Source organism: Gopherus evgoodei, chromosome 20, assembly GCF_007399415.2.
Source record: "Gopherus evgoodei ecotype Sinaloan lineage chromosome 20, rGopEvg1_v1.p, whole genome shotgun sequence".
In the NCBI taxonomy this organism is placed as follows: Eukaryota; Metazoa; Chordata; order Testudines; family Testudinidae; genus Gopherus; species Gopherus evgoodei.
In genome coordinates, this window is record NC_044341.1 from 9,873,851 (window position 1) to 9,892,317 (window position 18,467).

The 18,467-nt window shown below is 50.0% G+C and overlaps 1 protein-coding gene across 1 annotated transcript in view; it reads left to right on the forward strand.

The window, feature by feature from the left end:
* The first annotated feature begins 2,785 nt into the window (after nt 1-2,785).
* The window catches only part of LIN28A (lin-28 homolog A), a 31,237-nt gene continuing 15,555 nt past the window's right edge, over nt 2,786-18,467 (forward strand). Inside the window, exons 1-2 of the mRNA XM_030539153.1 lie at nt 2,786-2,816; nt 3,767-3,951. Coding sequence (XP_030395013.1) covers nt 2,786-2,816; nt 3,767-3,951 — 216 coding nt within the window. The remainder of the gene's footprint in view (nt 2,817-3,766; nt 3,952-18,467) is intronic.

An 18,467-nucleotide genomic window follows, 5' to 3' on the forward strand; every position in this document is an offset into this window, starting at 1 on the left:
GAGAAGGGGCCCCTTCTGGGCGCTTTGGGGTCAGAGAAACCAGAGGGACGGAGCGTAGGTCGAACCAGAGGGAGCTCTGGGGATGGATGGAAAGATCCAGTGTTTTCTCTGAGCAGTCCCTATGTAGACCGTACCGTGTTCCACGGGCACCTCTGTGCATTGGAAGCGGCCTGCAGCCGAAGGGACCCCATTTTAGAGCCGGGTATGGCAGGTTTGTTATGGGGGGTAGAGAGAGACACCGGTTTCCGCGGTCTGGGGGTGCCCCCCAGGAAATCAGGACGGGGTCTTGGAAGGAACCGCTAGGAGATCACCTACATTGTCTCCAGGAACGAGGAGTCCCTTTACAAATAAAAGAGGCGCGGACCGGACGGCTGGGGTGGGTTTGGCCGGAGCTGGGATATGAGGCGCTGTCCCTTTAAAAGTTCAGCCTTGCTCCGGGGGAATAGCTCGCTGGCATTGTCCAGTTTGAACTGAGCGCCGGAAATGGAGCCTGGGAGCCTGCACTGGTCACTCAGCCATTGTTCTGGGCCAGCCATGAAATCTCTCTCCCAGAGGAGGAGTGGGAGCTTGGAGTCACCCACCCCTGCGAAAGCTCAGCTCCCTCCAGCCCCGACCCCTTCAGGCCATGCAAATCGGGACCCTCGGTTCCAAATGCAGACCCCCTCTACCTAGCCCCTCCCCCAAGCCAATATCAGTGGAGTGAAGAAAGCGCCCCCCCCCCCCGAATAGCCAAATGGGTCATTTCCGCTCCAAATATGTAATGCGAAATACCCTGGCCAGGGAGAGCCTAGAGTTCAAAGAGCTAGAGAACGCGCCCCCCTTCCGGGGCAGGGGGAATGGAACCCGGGATCCAGCATTCCCCGGGGAGCAAGTGGATTTCCCAGCCAAGAACCCCCTTCCTTAGGGATCTCTCCTCTGCTGTGCGCCCGGGAACCCCCCACCCCCGGGAGTCTCCAATCCCATCCATCAGCCCCAATGGAGCATTGATCGCATCTCATTTGATCTGATTGCCTTTTAACCAGCTCTGGGGCTTCGCTTCCAAATCCCCCTGCCCACCCCAGAGACCAGGCTGCCGTGGGGATGGGATTATATCACTGTGTGTTTATCACTGAACTTTACATGGAGGGGGGCAAAAATACTCGTGCCCTGCCTAACTTCTTTGGAAGGGGTGAGAGCTGAAAATACTTTATTTAAAGAGTGATTGGAATAGATTTAATTCCCAGGTTGTTATGCAACGGTTTCAAAATTTTACAACTCTGAGTGGGGCCAAAAGAACCGTTTCAAGGGGATTCAGTTGGGGGGACTTTCATTTTAACATCCCTGGTTTTTCTTCGGCTGGGGAACGTGGCTTCTAGCTACTGGCGTTATAACCCTCTCATTAGGGTGAAATATAGCCCGTGGGCACAAATGAAATTTACAAAACTGAGCCGTCCTCCCCAAATTGTTCCCACCAGCCTTTGATTTTAAACCAACGAACTAGGGGGGCGGGATTTCTTCATTCGTTTTCCACGTGATGTATCGAACAAAAAATGTTTGCCCCCCCTGCATAAAACATCCCTTTGTGTTTTCTTCTCCCCCCTTAAGCCTTTGTTTGTTTTTAAAGAAATCTTCCTGGGAAATTTTTAACTTAAAGCCGAGCATTGAATTAATAACTTTTGTTGTTGTTCAAAAGCAGGGTTGGGTCATTTCAATTTGCTCGAATCCGAAGTTTGGGAAGCCAGATGACTCCAATCGCAGGTGGTTTAAAATTAATACACCACCAGAGAGCAATAAACGGCCAATCAACCCCCCCCCCCACACACACACACCCCATTCATTTCAGATCCTCCTAGGAGCAAGTGCCCCTGACTGAGTATTTCTGGAGTGGGTCCCTCGCTATTCCCTTCCTCTATCCCTAATAGTAGGACAAACTGCTCTCTACTTTCGGGGGGGAGGGAATTGTCCGAGAAAGGTTTAACATGCCAAGCAGGAATGAAGCGGGAGAGCTCTCATTTTAAACAGGTCAGCTAAAGTCCTGCTGATCATCTCCCAGCCAAACTGACTATAGGCAGAGAGGCGGCGGGAGGGAGGGTACAGCAGTTAATAGTGTCCTGAAGGGGGTGGAGTGAAGTGCAAACGAGGGCTGGGCAGGGGGGTGGGGGGTCATCCATTTTTTTTGTCTTGACAGGTGGTTTCTATCCGTGATTGGCCCGCTGTGGGGTTTGCACTCGCAGGCAGCCTCCTCCTCCCTTAAAACAAAAATCCCTCTTGGAATGTATAATTATTAGCAAGGGGGGAAAGTAACTGAGTCATGTGGGGGAGGGGAAGGAAGGGGACATGTGAAACCCACACTATGATAAAACAGAGCCGGGGATGCTAGGCAAGGCGGCCTCCTCCCACCCACCCCCGGGATTCAGCAGGCGCGATAAAGTAGGAAAAGGGGGAAAGTGAAATTAACCAGGGCTGTCCCACGGCAGGCAGCATGGCAGAAGGTGACTCCCCCTCCCCTCCCCACCTCTGGGAGGGGGGGCGAGCTCAGGGGTGTTGTCGAGGCGGGAAAGGAGGAGGGGGCATGGCTCTAGGGGTTGCTATTGTCTCTTAGAATTTGGGATCCTTTGAAAGCCCTGGGGCCCTCCCACCTCTATTGTTGGAGTGAAGATGTAGCAAACCTTTCTCTCCCCCCTCCTCTCGGGTTTGAATCTTTTTTTGGGGGCTGGGCTGTGGTGACACCCTCCAGGCTGGCTGCAGCGAGGAGCAGTGGAGGGGATTCCGGACGCAGCTCGGGATTTTGCCAAGGGGGTGCAGGATGGGTTCTGTTTCCAACCAGCAGTTTGCAGGTTCGGTGCTGCTTTATTCCAGATGGGGCTGATTGGTAGAGGGGTGGAATTCACAGCTACCCCGAATGATCGGTGGTGGTTCGTTTGTTTCAGCTTTGTGGAAAGAATCTACCCCTGGGTGCATTGGCTTTAGCAACTCACTAAACGAATGGTGGCTTTCTCCCCCCCACCTTTTTTTCCAGTGTTGGGGGGGGGATTAAATTAAATCAGTGCGTTGCTGCACCATGTGCTTTCCTCTCGGGTGAGAGTTGGGAAGTTGTGGGCATTTTTTGGATTTTGTGAAGACTGGGCGAATCTAAGCAGCTGGGGATGAGGGGCGGGAGTGGAGCGAGTGGCTTTTAAAATGTGCAATCAGCTGGATTCGAGAGGCAAAAACTTTTCGGGGGGGGATTTCTCTTTGATTTCGCACCATTCGGGGGAGGAGGGGACGGGAATTTAGGGGTTCGGTCCCTCTGTCTCTTGGATCTAATCGAGGTTAATTGCAACTGGCTTCGATCAGCATAACAAAATCATCCTCCTTGAGATGGGAGTTTGATTCCGGCAGGCCCGCTTTGCCATCAGACGTGGGTGTCCCGTACCTCATGTTGGGGTGGGGGTTCGGTGTCTTATTTACACTCTACCGCGGTGCATTTGCTTTAGATTTGGGGTGAGAGAGGCTCCCCGCCCCCAAAGGCTCTGGCGGTTTCTCTTAGGCTAGAGTGGAGCTGCCTGACTTGGTGCGCGCAGCTGGGTTGGAGGCAGCAGCAACAGCCAGGGAGATTCCCAGGGAATCGGGGGTCTCAGTGGTGGGGTCTCTCCGGGGGGGAAGGAAGGGCAGGGGCTGCAGAGGGAAGCTCGATCATGCTCCCTTGGGCGCCCCGGAGGCTGGTCCCCAACTCCGCACTATGGCGAAGGCGGCTCTCCTGGTTCCTTCGCCCTTAGCTCAGTGGGTCTGGCTTGTATGTTTCCAGGTGGCTGTGCGAAGACGGGCGAGGAGCCCGCAGGAGGCTCCCCCAAGCCAGACGAGGAACCCCAGCCCCTCCACGGCTCCGGGATCTGCAAATGGTTCAACGTCAGGATGGGCTTCGGTTTCCTCTCCATGACCAGCAAGGAGGGCATGGCCTTGGACTCCCCCGTGGATGTCTTTGTGCACCAGGTAAAACTGGGGAGCGGGAGGAGGAGGCTTCTCCGAGGCCGACGTGGGTCCAGGCGCTTTTCAGCCTCCTTCGCCGGTCCCAAGGCAGGGCGGTGGGGCTGGGCGGTTTAAGGCCTAGGACGCTGGTGCTGGGCGGGGGGGCAGGAGGCACTAGCAGAGATTTCAGCCCAGGCAGAGCCCTGGGGGCAGCCCGCCCTGAGTGGGGCGGCAGGGGGCATTCCGGCCCCCTGTGCTGGGGAGGGGAGAAATGCAGCGGTCGGGGAGGTGCGTTTGGACATGGGGGAACCCCCTGCATTGGGCTCCTGCTTTGTGAAGCCTCTTGGGGAGGGGGTGGCTCCAGCCTGTTTCTGAGCAGCCCTCTCTCCCCCCCCCATCTCAGGCCAGTTTCATCAGCCCCACGAGTGGGGGGCGGGGAAGGGGCTCCCTGTACCATGCTGGGCCTGCAGGGCTTGCGGCCTTTCCCCGGGAGCTTTGGGATTAGCGCTTGTTCCTTATGATTGTTTTCGCCTCCTCTCTCTCTTCCCACTTCCCCAGCCCCATGGGGACCGGGCGCCTGGTGAGCCAGGGCGAGGTTCCCCTCCGGAGGACCCTCCTGCAGCCTGGGTAGAAAGGGATACCTGCTCGCTTCCCTTTTCTGTCCACCGTGGCTCATGTGAGAGCCCACCAAAGCTGGGCAGGGAGCTGCTCTAGGCGTGAGAAGCTGGGCTGGGAGATGGATGGATGGAGAGGGGTTTGTAGGCAGGCACCCTCCTGCTTAAAGTGGGGTGAAAAGTGCTACCCTCGGGTACTGGCAGTAGAAATAATGTCCCGAGGCCTGCAAGGATTGCGGGAGGGGGAGCAGTGGATGGAGGAAGAAGTGGGTTGAGCTATGGGGGGCGGGGGGCAATACAGTGTGTTAGAATAGGCTTCCCACCCAATTCGAAAATGATTTTTACACACACGTAGGTATGATTAGGTCCCATCCAGGAGAGAACCTGGTTCAACCCAGCCCCCACGCTGTGGCTGTTAACAATGGGTGATGCCCATTGACGGTGTCCACACTGGTGCTTTTGATCCCTCTGGTGTAACCCAGATGTGTCCTTAATGTGCTGTAAAAGGGGTTTGTCAGAGACGTGTTCTAACCCTGGCACTACCTAGGCTGAGACAGTTTCTTTGCACTATGTAGTGGGTTCTCGTTCCTCTTTGGTCTAAAGAGGAAGAAAAAACTAACAACCCTCCAGCCCCCAAAAAGTCCTCAGCCATGTCACAGAGGGAATGGGGTGGAAACAGTTTGTAGTGCAGGCTGGGTCTCGGTTTGCATCTGCATGTGACAGGCTTATGAAACCTGCTATCTGGTTGAATGCCAGCCTAGGGAAATCCTCCTGAGCATCTTCTGGGGAACCAGCTTTTAAAATATCCCTGTCTGACGGGGAGGGACTCTGCTAGTCTATCTCAACCACAAGGGTTGCTGCACCCCCTGGCTTGAAGTGGTTTCCATTATATCCAGGGTTTCCAGTTTGGTTTAATGGCTCTCAGCACCCCCCACTATACAAATTGTTCCAGCCCCCAGGTCCGCAACCATTTCTGAGCCTTGTTGCAGCTAGCATGGCTTAAGCCCTGATCCAGGGGAGCACTTTAAAGCATGTACTTAAATCCCATTGAAGCCAATGGGACTCAAATGCTTTGCTGAATCTGTGCCTTACCCTGTGGCATAGGTGGTCTCTGGGGAACACCCTGAGGGCTGATTCTGCTTTTCTTAAGGTGCATCTACACTGCAAGTGAAGGTGTGATTGTTACACAGGTAGGTGCACCCATCTAGCTTTAATCTAGCGATCATGGGTAACAGTAATAGTATAGACAATGCACATGGGCTAGCAACCAGGGTACATACCCAGGGTTCTCAGTCAGTTTATACTCTGGATGCTAGCCTATGCCATCGTGTCTACACTACACTGTGCCAGCTAGATTAAAGCCAGCACAGGGAAAACTACCTATGCTACAATCCACCTTCACTTGCAGTGTAGACGTATCCTTAGAGATGTTGACTGTCTGCATGATTTCTGTTCTGGTTCTGCATCTTTCAAAGGCCTTAGCCTGGGATTCAGGCTGACCCAGGTTAAACACAATCTGCCCAGCCAGTATGGACATAGTATAGCTGATTAATAGTAGGGCTGAAGGGTAGTTGAACATGGATTGTTCGTTGTTGTAAACGTTTGTTATTTATTCCTGGATAGCAGCAACGAAACTTATGCTTGATTTCTTCATTTAAAAGTTGGTGTGGTGCTTGTAATGTAATATCCTGCAATAGAGTTGATCATTTAATGTACATTAAACAATCATGTGAAAACCACTGAAAGAGCAGGACTTAGAAATAGACATATTGATGGCTCCTGAATAGGGTGACCAGGCAGCAAATGTGAAAAATCGGGATCAGGGGTGAGGGGAGTAATAGGAGCCTATATAACAAAAAGACCCAAAAATCAGGACTGTCCCTATAAAATCGGAACATCTGGTCACCCTAATCCTGGATGTCATGAGACACACACACACACACACACAGAAGAGAGAGTTCCTTCCAGGGGTAGGCTGAGTGCCATTGTTTAAAGAGTTCAGAACAGAGCTTTCGCAGAGTTCGGGGTGTTTCAGATGCAGGGTTTTGGTTATAACTTATCCCTGCTGTTGAGGAAGCTGTGTGTTGGAACCACAAGACTGAATGGAGGTGGGGTCTGGATTCTCTTTCACCTTCTGTTCCAGGAGAGAATGGCTCCTGTGGTCACGACTGATGGAGTGATATGGCAAATCCCAAAGTGAATGAATATGGAAAACTGAATTCTGTTAGCCTGGGAAAATGTAGTCAGGGATGTGGTGTGGTGTGGAACAGAAAGGAAATGGTTTTTGCTCTGATTACGCAGGCCTTTAGACGCATGATAAAAATTTCCTTGAGTTTGGAGGAGATGGATTCAGATTGGCTGGGAAAACCCGGTTCCCAGGACTGGTCACTGGATCCACTAAAAGACAGTGCCAAGTTCTCTGTTAGAAGAAATGACTGGATCTTTTGTGTGTTTGTGTGAGAGAGAGAGATTCAGTGTGACCCCTGGCTAATGGAGTCTGGGTAGGAATGCTCTATTCTCCCCAGCATTTATTGCCCCCAGACTGTCTAGTTTTCTGATTGCAGTCACTAACATTCCTGCACAAAAAAGAATTAGCCGGGTGTGTCTGCCTGTTGTATCTCTCACAACCCACTGTCTAGGATAAGACCACCAAACTTCCTTAAATCACCCAGGATGGGATCTTGGGAGCACTTAATCTGAGCAGGGCTGGCTCCAGGGTTTTTGCTGCCCCAAGTGACAGAAAAAAGAAAAGAAAAAAGTAGCGATCAGCGGCACTTAGGCTGCAGGTCCTTTCCTCTGAGAGGGACTGAGGGACCCGCCACCAAAGAGCCAGGCGTGCTGCCCCTCTTCATTGGCCACATCAGCTGTGCTGTTACCTAGAGCTGGCCCTGAATCTCAACCTATTTACCACCGTGGGCCCTCTCTTTGTTATGCAGGCCACATCCATACAATATATATACTACCTGTTTGGCCCTGAGGACGTCACATGGGCCGCAGCTGTGTGCTGATTGGGTCGTGGGTTGAGAACCTCTTATCTGAGCAGTTCCTGTGACGTTTGCAGACTCAGGCTATGTCTACGCTACCATTTATGTCAGTGTAATTTATGTCACTTGAGTGTGAATAAGCCACTCCCCCCGAGCGACATAAGTTACACCGACCTAAGTGCTGGTGTGGACAGCGCTAGATTGGCGGGAAAGCTTCTGGCGCTGATTAGCTACTACCTCTGATGGAAGTGGATTAATTGAGGTGAGGAGAGAGCTCTCTTCTAATACTGAAGAGTTTACAGTGGTACAGCTGCAAGTTCTCTAATGTAGCCATAAACTTAGAGGGAGTTGGAGAAGAGCTGGTATGTTCAAGAAACTGATGTAAGCGACTGGATTATTTCAGGGGGAGGGTGGAAGGGAGAAATGGGGTCAAAGGTAACTTTGATGCCCAAATAGCTACTCCTCAGCTCGTGTGCTTCCTGCTTTAATTGTGTGTTAGCACTTCCAGGTTAGCTTTTGAGGTGAAGGAGTTGTGCCTGTGGGGCAACTAGATGGCTTCCACCTGATGAAGGTCTATAGTGCCGTTCATCTCAAGGTCACTGGTTCAAATCCAGCCCCAGGTTGGTGGTGACTGAAGGTCATTACTAGCCAGTGGCTGCTTGGCCTGTTAATTTAATCTGGATCTCAGTCCAGTTGTCTGGCTTCCCCCAAAACACCATTGGGATGGCACAAATTGGGATCGCTCGTTGGCGGCCCCAGCAGAGAAGCCAAGGGCTGCATGGAGAATGAATGTCTCCTTTCATTCCCAGGAGTCATCCCCTGGGACAAGGTTGAGGCACATTTCAGAAGCAGAAAGAAAATTCCTACTTCCACTGTGTATGCTGTGCCATGAATAGAGGACGTTGGGGCTGTCAACCCAACACCCTTCTTGAGTGCTACACAGCTGTATATTTCAAGACCTTCGCTCCAAGGAATGGTGTGGGTGTCAAGTCAGTGATGGGCCATAATCCAAAGTATCCAGAGGAGAATAGACAAATGGACAAATCCAAGCAATGAGGTGTCTGGGGAGGTGTTGAGAATAGGGGTGGTATCAGTCTGCCATGGGGTACTTGCACAATGCCCCCAAACCAGCTTAACTGGCTGCAGTGTCCTTGACAACCCGTTCCTTCCCCTCTTCATTTACATATGTGAATGATGACCCACAGGAAGTAACTGTGGGAGAAAGAAGGGAATTGGCCTCTTTAGATCTATTAAATCACTTTATTACAGGAACCAGGTTTGAATGGCCCTTCCTGGCAGGGGGTGAGTCTCCCTCTCTCTCTCCCCCTTTATCTGATCACAAAGAGATTAAAATCTCTGCAGAACAGGAGACTAACAGGGCTCCTCCAGGGCTGCCTTGTGAGCTTAAAATGAGGCATTCAGGTTAAATCTCAGTGCCTTCCCCGGGCACTGGAGATGGATTGATTTGGGGGCCTCTGAGGAGGCAGAGGGGATGAAGCACATAGGAGCAAAGCTGGTCTTCAACCAGGATGCCAAGAACTGAAATGCTGGGTCCATTCCTCTGCTGGTGCAAATCAGCAGACTCCATTGAAGACAACAGAACTGCACTGATTTACACCCACTGATGAGATAGCTGCTCATGGGCCTGACCAGCTGTAGAGTCTCAACAACAGGTTTTAGTTGTGAGTTTTATTTTGAAAGGCGACTAGAGTGGTGCATCCCCAGCAGCAGCTAGCACTCCCCCCAGAAGCGGTGGGTTGGATCCATCTGGCAAGACCATTCAAGCCCAGAATAGAAAGGAACCCATGAAATAGCCTCCTGGGGCAAAGAATAAAACACAGACACATGGCACTTGAAGTGGGTGTACACCCAGGGTAGTTCCCACTAGCCCCCAAGGCAGCAAGAGTTACCAGCAGAAGGGGAATTGAAACACCAATTAGGGCGTTTGCCTTTAAAGTACCATGGTTCGCAGCCTTGGCTGAGGACTGAATGGGCCATGGAGACTGAACTCCTTTCCCAAGTCACAAAATAGTTCTCATAGCATGGGACTGAGGCACATTGGCGGGGCATTGCAAGGAGGCTGGCACTGCTGCCCTTCTTGTGAGAGGCTAAAGATTTTTGTCTCCAGGCTGTCAGTGGGGCGCCTTAGCTGCAATAGGGAACTGGGAGTCCCGAGCTCTTCTCCTGCCTTTCTCTGACTGGCTCGGTGAGCTCGGGCCAGTCATTTCCCTTCTCTGTGCCTCAGTTTCCCCATCTGTAAAAACAGAACTGTTCTTTTGCAGGATTTTATATCCCATCTGTTGCCAGGGTGTCTGACTGTCTGCCTGCCTCTTAGAATGCGATGAGGTTGATATTTGGGAAGAGCTTTGAGAGCCTCTGATAAAACTAGTGAAAGTAAGCTCAGTGTACTATAAAAATAAACCCACTCAAGTCTTTTAAAACAGAAAGGTGTTTAAAACAGGCTCAGAGAAAAGCCTGAAGAATGTCTGGAAGCCCCAAATTAAATTCCCAAAAGGAGAGAGCAGAAAGAGAATAGTTAACTCGGGGGTGGGGGGAATTAAACTAACCCGAATGGTTAACTTTTTGTACGTCCCTTAAAACAGCCACCTTAGGAAAATCATCCTGGTCCCTAAACCTTCTCTCCCCCCCCATCCCCCCAATCTCAGAGTCACGTTTCCCAAGGAAATCACAATGATTAATAATCCCTGGTATTTTATGTACTTTACTGTTACTGATCTGATACCAGGGCCCCTATTAGCCAGAGAATCGCGACTCTGCAGCTCTCTGGGGACCCTCAGTTTTCCAGCACACTGTTTGACTGGTAACATGGTTTGAAGTGCAGGATGTTGTACTCCATATAAAGCAATTCCCACCTCCCCTGATCTTGAGGCTCCATGTAGAGGCTGAACTTTAATTTAAAAGCTCATGTGCGTGTGTGTGTGTGTAGGGGGGGTAGGGTGGTGGATCCCATGGAGAATTAATCCAGAGCCTCTTCGGGTTGCTAATTTCTAGGCTGACCGTGGCTTCCTAAAGCTCAGCTTTGGATGGGAGCAGGATATGTCCTGAAAAATCAATAGCGAAACTCAGTCTGACTTATTTAATGCTGGTATTATAGTAGAGTGCAGAGGCCCAGCCAGGATCCTGGGCCCGTTGTACTGGGCACCGTATACACATGGAGATGTGATCCCCACCTAAATAACTTACTATGGGAACAAGTTCAGGCCCTTAAACACAGGGCCTATTGTTATCAGTGCTGGATTTATCACAGCTTTGTGCCAAAGATGTTCTTCCACTGCTGGGGAAAATAGTCCCTCCCCTGAATACTGCCCTTGTGGGAAGAGTGGAAAATACATGCATTGGATTAGCAACGTTACTGTGGAAAAATGAGTCTGTTGGCCAAGGATACACAAGCGTTGAGAAGCTACAGAGAAGTGGAGGAACCTCTCAGCATGTTTATCAAAGGGGAATGCTAATGCATATCCAGAGAAACTCAAGTGATAAGAATTTAGAAAGACTTTGGTTCTTGCTATCTAATAAGGATTGCACTTAGGCCAGTTTGTTGTGGTTTTTTTTTAATTTTACCTCCAGATAACTCTTCCTGGCAGGGCCTTGTGATACTGTATCATGTGGGCATCTGAATCCCATTCCTGTGGTTCCAGGAATGGCAGTTTTTCCGCTGCAGTTCAGATCATGGGTTAGACAGTCATGTCCTCTGGAAAGGAGGCAGGGTTGTCTAATAATTAGAGCAATGGGGAACTGCGAGTCGGGACTTCTGGGTTCCATTTTTCATTCTGCCAATTTCTCGCTCTCTGAGAGCACTGAGGATCTGTGTAAGATGTGCCACAGGAGGGCAAAGTATTAATTGAAAAAGAACTGGATGGTATGGTAGCATCTGGTGACTCCTGCTGATCCTGGGGTCCATTTGTGTGAGGCACTGTACAGACACATAGAAAGAGACACTCCCTGCCCCAGTCAGCTTGCAGTCTATACAGGCAAGACAGATAAAATGGCAGGAGAAAGGTAGATCTGTTATCCCCATTTTACAGATGGGGGAATTGAGGCTCAGCAAGATTGTAAATTGATGGCGCTCTCAAGGGACTGGAGACCCAGGCTGAGCTGTCAGCTCAGAGTTCCAGCCCAGCGCCTTTACCACAAGACCAACACAGGAGCGGTTTCCGCTATTCAGACTGAACAAATAGCTCTGTCTTCTTTTCTGGTCTTTGTTCTTAATTACAGCTGGTGTTACTTGTGGACAGCTGTATTGCTCTAGACACCGGCGGGGTCTAACGTGAGCGTTTTGATAAAGACGTTGCGCAAGAGGAGCTCCTTGGTGCTAGCAATGGAGCACTGGTGTAGACCAGCTGCCGTGGCTTGTACAATCATGTCATCTACTCTCACTCTGTTAGTCTATAAGATCTGTTAGTCTGTAAGGTGCCACAGGACTCTGTCACTTTTTACAGATCCAGACTAACACTGCTCCTCCATGATACTCTTACTCCATGCGTTCCCAGACAGCGCGGTGAGACAAATGCCTGAGTCTTGTCTGCTCTGGCACTTCCACCATTGGTACCCCCAGTGGAAGTGCAACAGACCTGATAACCCTTGGTGTAGAAGAGTGCATCGGTAGCAGGAAAACGAGGCCTGTAGTGGTCCAGGCCTGTAGTGGTCCATTAATGGCACTTGTAGTGTAGACAGGGTTCAGGTGTCTTTACCATGGGATTGCCCATTCTTGCTCTGAATCGGACAGAACCATGCCACTCTATTACGCTTTGATTGGAGCATCGTTTCCTGACCCAGTTGTGGAATATGCTGTCCCAGCCATTCTCACGATCACACCTGTTAGAAGCTGCTGCCGAAGTTGCTCCTGTTGTGATGTGCGTGGTCCCTTACCTAGTGTGCAGATATTCTTCACTGCTGGCTTGGAAAACCTCCATTCTTTCTAGCAAGCCACCAGGTTGGTTCAAGAGTAAAACCAGTCCTAGGGCAAGCCAGCTCTGTGGGGCAGGAACCGCCTAGCATGTTGGGTCCCTCATCTGGAGGGCCCTACATTTCACATAAAGCTCAGCCTACAGCTACTCTGTGCTTAAATTTCCATGAGTCTTTGAAGCCAGTGACCGTGCAAGCTCTTACACACCTGAGTAACTTTACTCCAGTGAGTAGTCCTATTAGCTTTGTTATTCCCAATAGATACAGCTCTGGTAGTGGAAGCTGTAGTGGAGGTGAGGCTCAGATCGTTTGTATTACAATAGCACCTAAAAGCTGCAGCTGAGATCAGAGCCCCATTATGCCAGGCTCGAAATAGACCAGCGAGACACAGGAATATTATTATTCCCATTTTACAGATGCGGGGGAAATGAGGCACAGAAATTGACTCACTCATGGTCCCTCAGGGACCCTTGGAAGAGCAAGGGATTGAAATCCCCCCAATCCCGCACCCCTCACCAGGGGCATGCAGAGACATGCCAGCAGCAGCCGGTCACTTCCAGGAGTAACTGGGGGCCATGGCAGGCAGGCAGCCTGCCTGAGCTCTCTGCTGCACTGTGAGACTTTTAGTGGTCCAGAAATGGCTAGGGGGCAGCCAAAGAACCTGGCAGGCTGGACAGAAATGTTAGATGGGCCGGATCTAGCTCGCGGGCCGTATTTTGCCCACACCTACACTATTCAGTGTAAATAACCTGGCAGAGATCACGCCCAGAATTAACAAGGGGCATCTTACCAAGACAGATTTTTCAACAACTGATTTTGTGTTTTGGTGGCCCCAGCTACTGACTCTACAGTCTCCTGGTGCTTGAAAAAGATCTGGCTAACATCTGGCAAACAGTAAAGAACAGCTCGTGATCTTAACTCATGGTTATAGCTCGCTAATAGGGAGAAATGATTCCCAAATAGGCATTCGAATTCTGACGTGAATTTGCATTTGGCTGTATTGTGACCCATTGGTTGTTCCCCTGCCGTGAACATTAAGGGCAGTGGTTCTCAACCTGAGCAGGGTTGGAGAACGCAGTGATGTGCTTGTCCAAACTTCGCCACTGGTGAAGCTGCATCCACTGGGAATTATGGGGTGTAGAGATTGCCACTGAGCACAATGAGACTCCGCAAGGGAGTGAACAGGGTGTTTGGTGGCATCTTGGAGGCTAATCCTGCAATGTGCCAAATTAGCTTGGAGTCCTTGTAAGGGAATCTGCTGATAGCCAAGCTATTCAAATGGGAAACTGCATCTTTGTACCTGTCTATTTTGTTTGTAAAGTATTGCTGGGATTAATAAGGCAGTGTAGCATGTGATGCGTATACTCGGGCTCCAATTTGGGTCCAGTGAAATACAGCATCTGATACTTACTATCCAAAAAGAGCAGCCTTGTCCCATTTCTAAAGGAGCTCTGAGCTCCTGTCTTTGTCTAAATTTTAAATTGATCACTAGAGGCATCTCCCTTCCCCCACTACAAACTCTCAACCCCCAGGGGGTGGCGGAGAGAAAACGCCTTTAAATGTTCTCCAAGATAAAATGACTCCAAGCAAATGGAATCTCTTTACGCTTTTTTTTTAAGACCAAGGGTCAAATCCAGACTTTTCTAGGTTTGATGTGTTTGAGATCTGGAATGGACTTGTTGGGTCATAAAGTCCAGGTACCCCTATGCCAGGGATCCTCAAACTTCATTGCACCGTGATCCCCTTCTGGCGACAAAACTTACAGCACAACCTTAGGAGTGGGGACTGAAGCCTGAGCCCACCTAAACCCTGCTGCCCCATGAGGAGGGACCAAAACTCAAACCTTACCATCCCTGGTGGGGGCGCAATCCCAAGGGCTTCAGCCCCAGCCAGGGGGCCTGTAACCTGAGCCCTGCTGCCCAGGGCTGAAACCCAAGGATTTTTTTTTTGGCAATGGGGCTTGAGCTTTGGACCTGGGCCCCAGAAATTCTAAGCTGGCCTTGGCAATCACATTAAAAACAGGTTTATGATCCACTTTGGGGTCCTGACCCACAGTCTGAGAGCTCCTGCCCTATGCTAATACCGCCATTATTATAGAATCATAGGGTTGGAAGGGCCATCAGGAGGTCATCTAATCCAACCCCCCTACTGAAAGCAGGACCAATCCCCAGACAGATTTTTACCCCAGTTCCCTAAATGGCTCCCTCAAGGATTGAACTCACAACCCTGGATTTAGCAGGCCAATGCTCAAACCACTGAGCTATCCTGCCTCCCAAACCTGCCCCCAAACCCTGCCTTAAAAGTCAGCCAGGTCGGCACCCAAGCTGGAACAGAAATAAGTAGATCAGTGGTAACACGCACCAACATAGGTACAAGTATGTATTTGTGTGGATGTTCTTATTTTGAAACAAGGATGCCCTACCTTCATTTAACTTGAATCCGTTTAAAAAAAAATTTGGTGTAGGGCTGACTTTTAAGGCAGGGTTTGGGAGCATGTTTGGGGGGCGGGATAGCTCAGAGGTTTGAGCATTATTTGAGAATAAGGAAAGATGTGCATTTAAATGTTGTCACTATTCGGGAAAAATTCCCCATGTGGACACTTATTCTGACCAGAATATCAATTACAATTTTCCCATTCAGACAAGCCCTTGGGTTACTCAAAGTAAGGTACTTACTCCAAAATAAAAGTGTTTGACACACAACTCGCACCAAAATAGCTAAAGATGTGAACTGGAAGTGGTGGTGTACTTATTTCTGTCTCAGTCTGTGTGTAGACAAGCCCTTAGAAAGAAGCTGCTTCTCTCTCTAGCTCTATATTCCCTCTGGCAATGGAAAATTTTCCAAGGATTCAGGAGAGACGTTAAAAATCCTATTCACATAAATGATCCCTCCATCTGCATGCATGCAAATTCAAACCTTTTTCTACAAGGGTCATTGCCAGCAAGGCCCAGATCCTAGATGCAAAGTTTTCTCTCCTCCAACTTCTAACCAACAGACCAAACTGATTGTTTAGTCTGCAGAAGAGAAGAACGAGGGGGGATTTGATAGCTGCTTTTAACTACTTGAAAGGGGGTTCCAAAGAAGATGGATCTAGACTGTTATCAGTGGTACCAGATGACAGAATAAGGAGCAATGGTCTCAAGTTGCAGTGGGGGAGGTTTAGGTGGGATATTAGGAGAAACTTTTTGACTAGGAGGGTGGTGAAGCACTGGAATGGGTTACCTAGGGAGGTGGTGGAATCTCCTTCTTTAGAAGTTTAAGGTCAGGCTTGATTTAGTTGGGGATTGGTCCTGCTTTGAGCAGGGGGTTGGACTAGATGACCTCCTGAGGTCCCTTCCAACCCTGATATTCTATGATCCATACCCTAATCAATTAGTCTGGTTGACAAACTGACTTGGGTAGCAGGAAAACACCCAAATCATTCCTTAGCCATGGAAGAGAATCAGTGGCAACACTTCAGTACCGAGTGCCGGGGCCGAAAATACAAGTGTGTTGCGTTGAATGGATTGATCTTACACACAGGTCTGATCTAGGCTAGGCAGACTGTGGTTAACATTGCTTGTTTTCTTCCTAGTGTGACTATAACTTGATTCTATATGCACACAAGGACATCTGTCGGTGGTACCAGTTGTGCTATGTAGCCTATGCTATGTTAGAGGGTTAACCATACCTCCGGCCTCATGGAAAATCGAGTCAGATCCCAAAATAGACATGATTTTTCAAATATATCTGGGGTGCTTTTTATTTGCCTTCTGTTTCTTTAGCCTGTAGGGCTCACATTTTCAAATGTTTCTCCGCAGCCAGGAGGGTGAGAAACTTACCTGACATAAATTAAATCTGAAATTGTTATGTAATCTCCTGACTCCAGGAGCTGGAGCTTTAAGAAAAACACATGTTTCACAAGACTTGAGATAAAACTGTGAGTTGGCAACACGGAATCAGATCAGTGTGGACTACTGTCACTGTCTTGCTAGCCCAAGCAGTGCAAATTTCAGAGCCCACCATCAAGGTGACTAATCCTGACACCTTGGTCCTAAAACGAACAAACCTGTGCGAGTTGGTCAGGACTCACAGGATAGGTCTGTGCTGCAATAAAACACCCACAGCTGACTCAGGTCAGCTGACACGGGCTACGCAACTGCAGTATAGACATTCTGGCTCGTGATGGGGGAGGGACCCAGAGCCTTGGCTCCAGCCCGAGCCTGAACATCTAAGCTGCAATTTTATAGCCCAGCAGCCCAAGTCAGCTGACATGGGCCAGATGTTTTATTGCAGTGGAGGGGCACCCGGGCAAGCTCTTAGTGCAAAGCATGAACTCCACAAATATGTCATAAGTGCAGGGGTTCTCAAACTGGGGGTCAGGACGCCTCAGAGGGTCATGAGGTTATTACTTGGGGAGTCGTGAGCTGTCAGCCTCCACCCCAAACCCCACTTTGCCTCCAGCACTTAAGGGGGATCACACTCAGAGGCTTGCTATGTGAAAGGGGTCACAAGTACAAAAGTTTGAAAATCACTGGATAAGTGGAATAAGTTACAACAGGGGATGTGGTAAAGAAACAAGCCCCTCTTCAGTTTACCCACCCCAAGCGAGGTGATGAACACGTTCAAGGAAAGGAGGCACTACTTTCTGGTTCTGAGACCAAGAATGTGATGTGTGCCCAGGTGTCACAAGAAAGCAATCTTTCAAGGGGCTTTGCCACTCTGACTGGAGCAGGCTTGGGCTAGCATTTTCCCCACTGCAGGGAATAATCCTGCACTGAGGGACGAAGCTGGGCCAGCTGTGGCCCCATAGGTCTCTCCTGTGGCTTTCTGAATGTCCTTGTCAGAAAATCGGCTGCACCCTGAGTTGCTGCTGATACTAGGAAGGGGGCATGTCTGAAAGCCATTTCTGGTATTTATCATCATTTATCCGCTGTCCTTTGTCTCAAAGGGGGATCTTTGATCTGAACTTTAAGCATGGTTAAGGGGGGAGGGGGTGTTTAGAGCTGGATCATTAGTCTGAGCCCATCTCCTCTTCTAAATGCCATACAAGCACGGCCTGCCTCCATCCCTGAACTGGTCTTGGTACAGTCTGGGCACTAGCGTGGGCAGGGCCGTGCTGTTCCAAACCAGCCTGAACCCTGATCTGACACAGCTTTTGTGTATGTTTCCCTCGAGCATGAACCAGGGCTGCGTAGGGGAAATAGCCCTGCCTTAGCCCCAGATTGAAGAGTCTTTCTGCCTTCCCCTGCCCCCCACCCCCAACCAGGCTTTGTGCGCCTTGTAAGAAAAGGGGAGAGGTAAGTAGGAATCCTGGCTGTCCAGGACAGCTGGAGTGCTGTCCCTCACATGTCTCTGTTCCTTACCCTGGTGACTGAGCAGCAGGAGATGGGAAGGCATTTAGGGTTCACAACTGGCACAATTCTTATGAAAGCCTCCTTCCTCTCCTAGGTCTCTTCCTATCTCTCTCCCCTCCCTGGGAATGGGATTGGGTAATCCGAGGCTCCCCTGACTACCTACAGATACCCTGCATCACATCTGCTCGCCCACAGGGTTCCTGGCTTGGGGGGCAAGCCATTGAAAAGCTCCCGTGGGAGCCTGCCAAGACTGAATTGTATTTACCCTGAGTGTAGCTCCCCTTTTGCCTCCATCTGCAGGACTGTGCATGCTGCCTCTAGCTCACATCATTGTGCTCCAAGCTGGGGCTCAGAGGCAGTGGTGGGACCCTGTCTACACTGATTCTGGAACCCTGTTTTAAAAGGAATAAGGAGGGCTGAGACCAGGCTCTGGGATTCTGGCCAAGCCGGTGGAGCTTACCAAAGCTGTCTTGGTTCTGTAGGCCATTGAACAGAGGGGCTACGTCAAGAGGTTCTCTGCTCATTTCTCTCCCTCCTGTCCCCATAAGAGTGTTCAGTAAATGATTGACACTGTGTACAGAGCGCTGTAAGAATGCTTGGCCCTTGATAGACAATTAAGAATGGGTCCCTGCAGAGTTTTTGATAGAAATTTGGACAGAACATGACCACCAGTTGTGGTG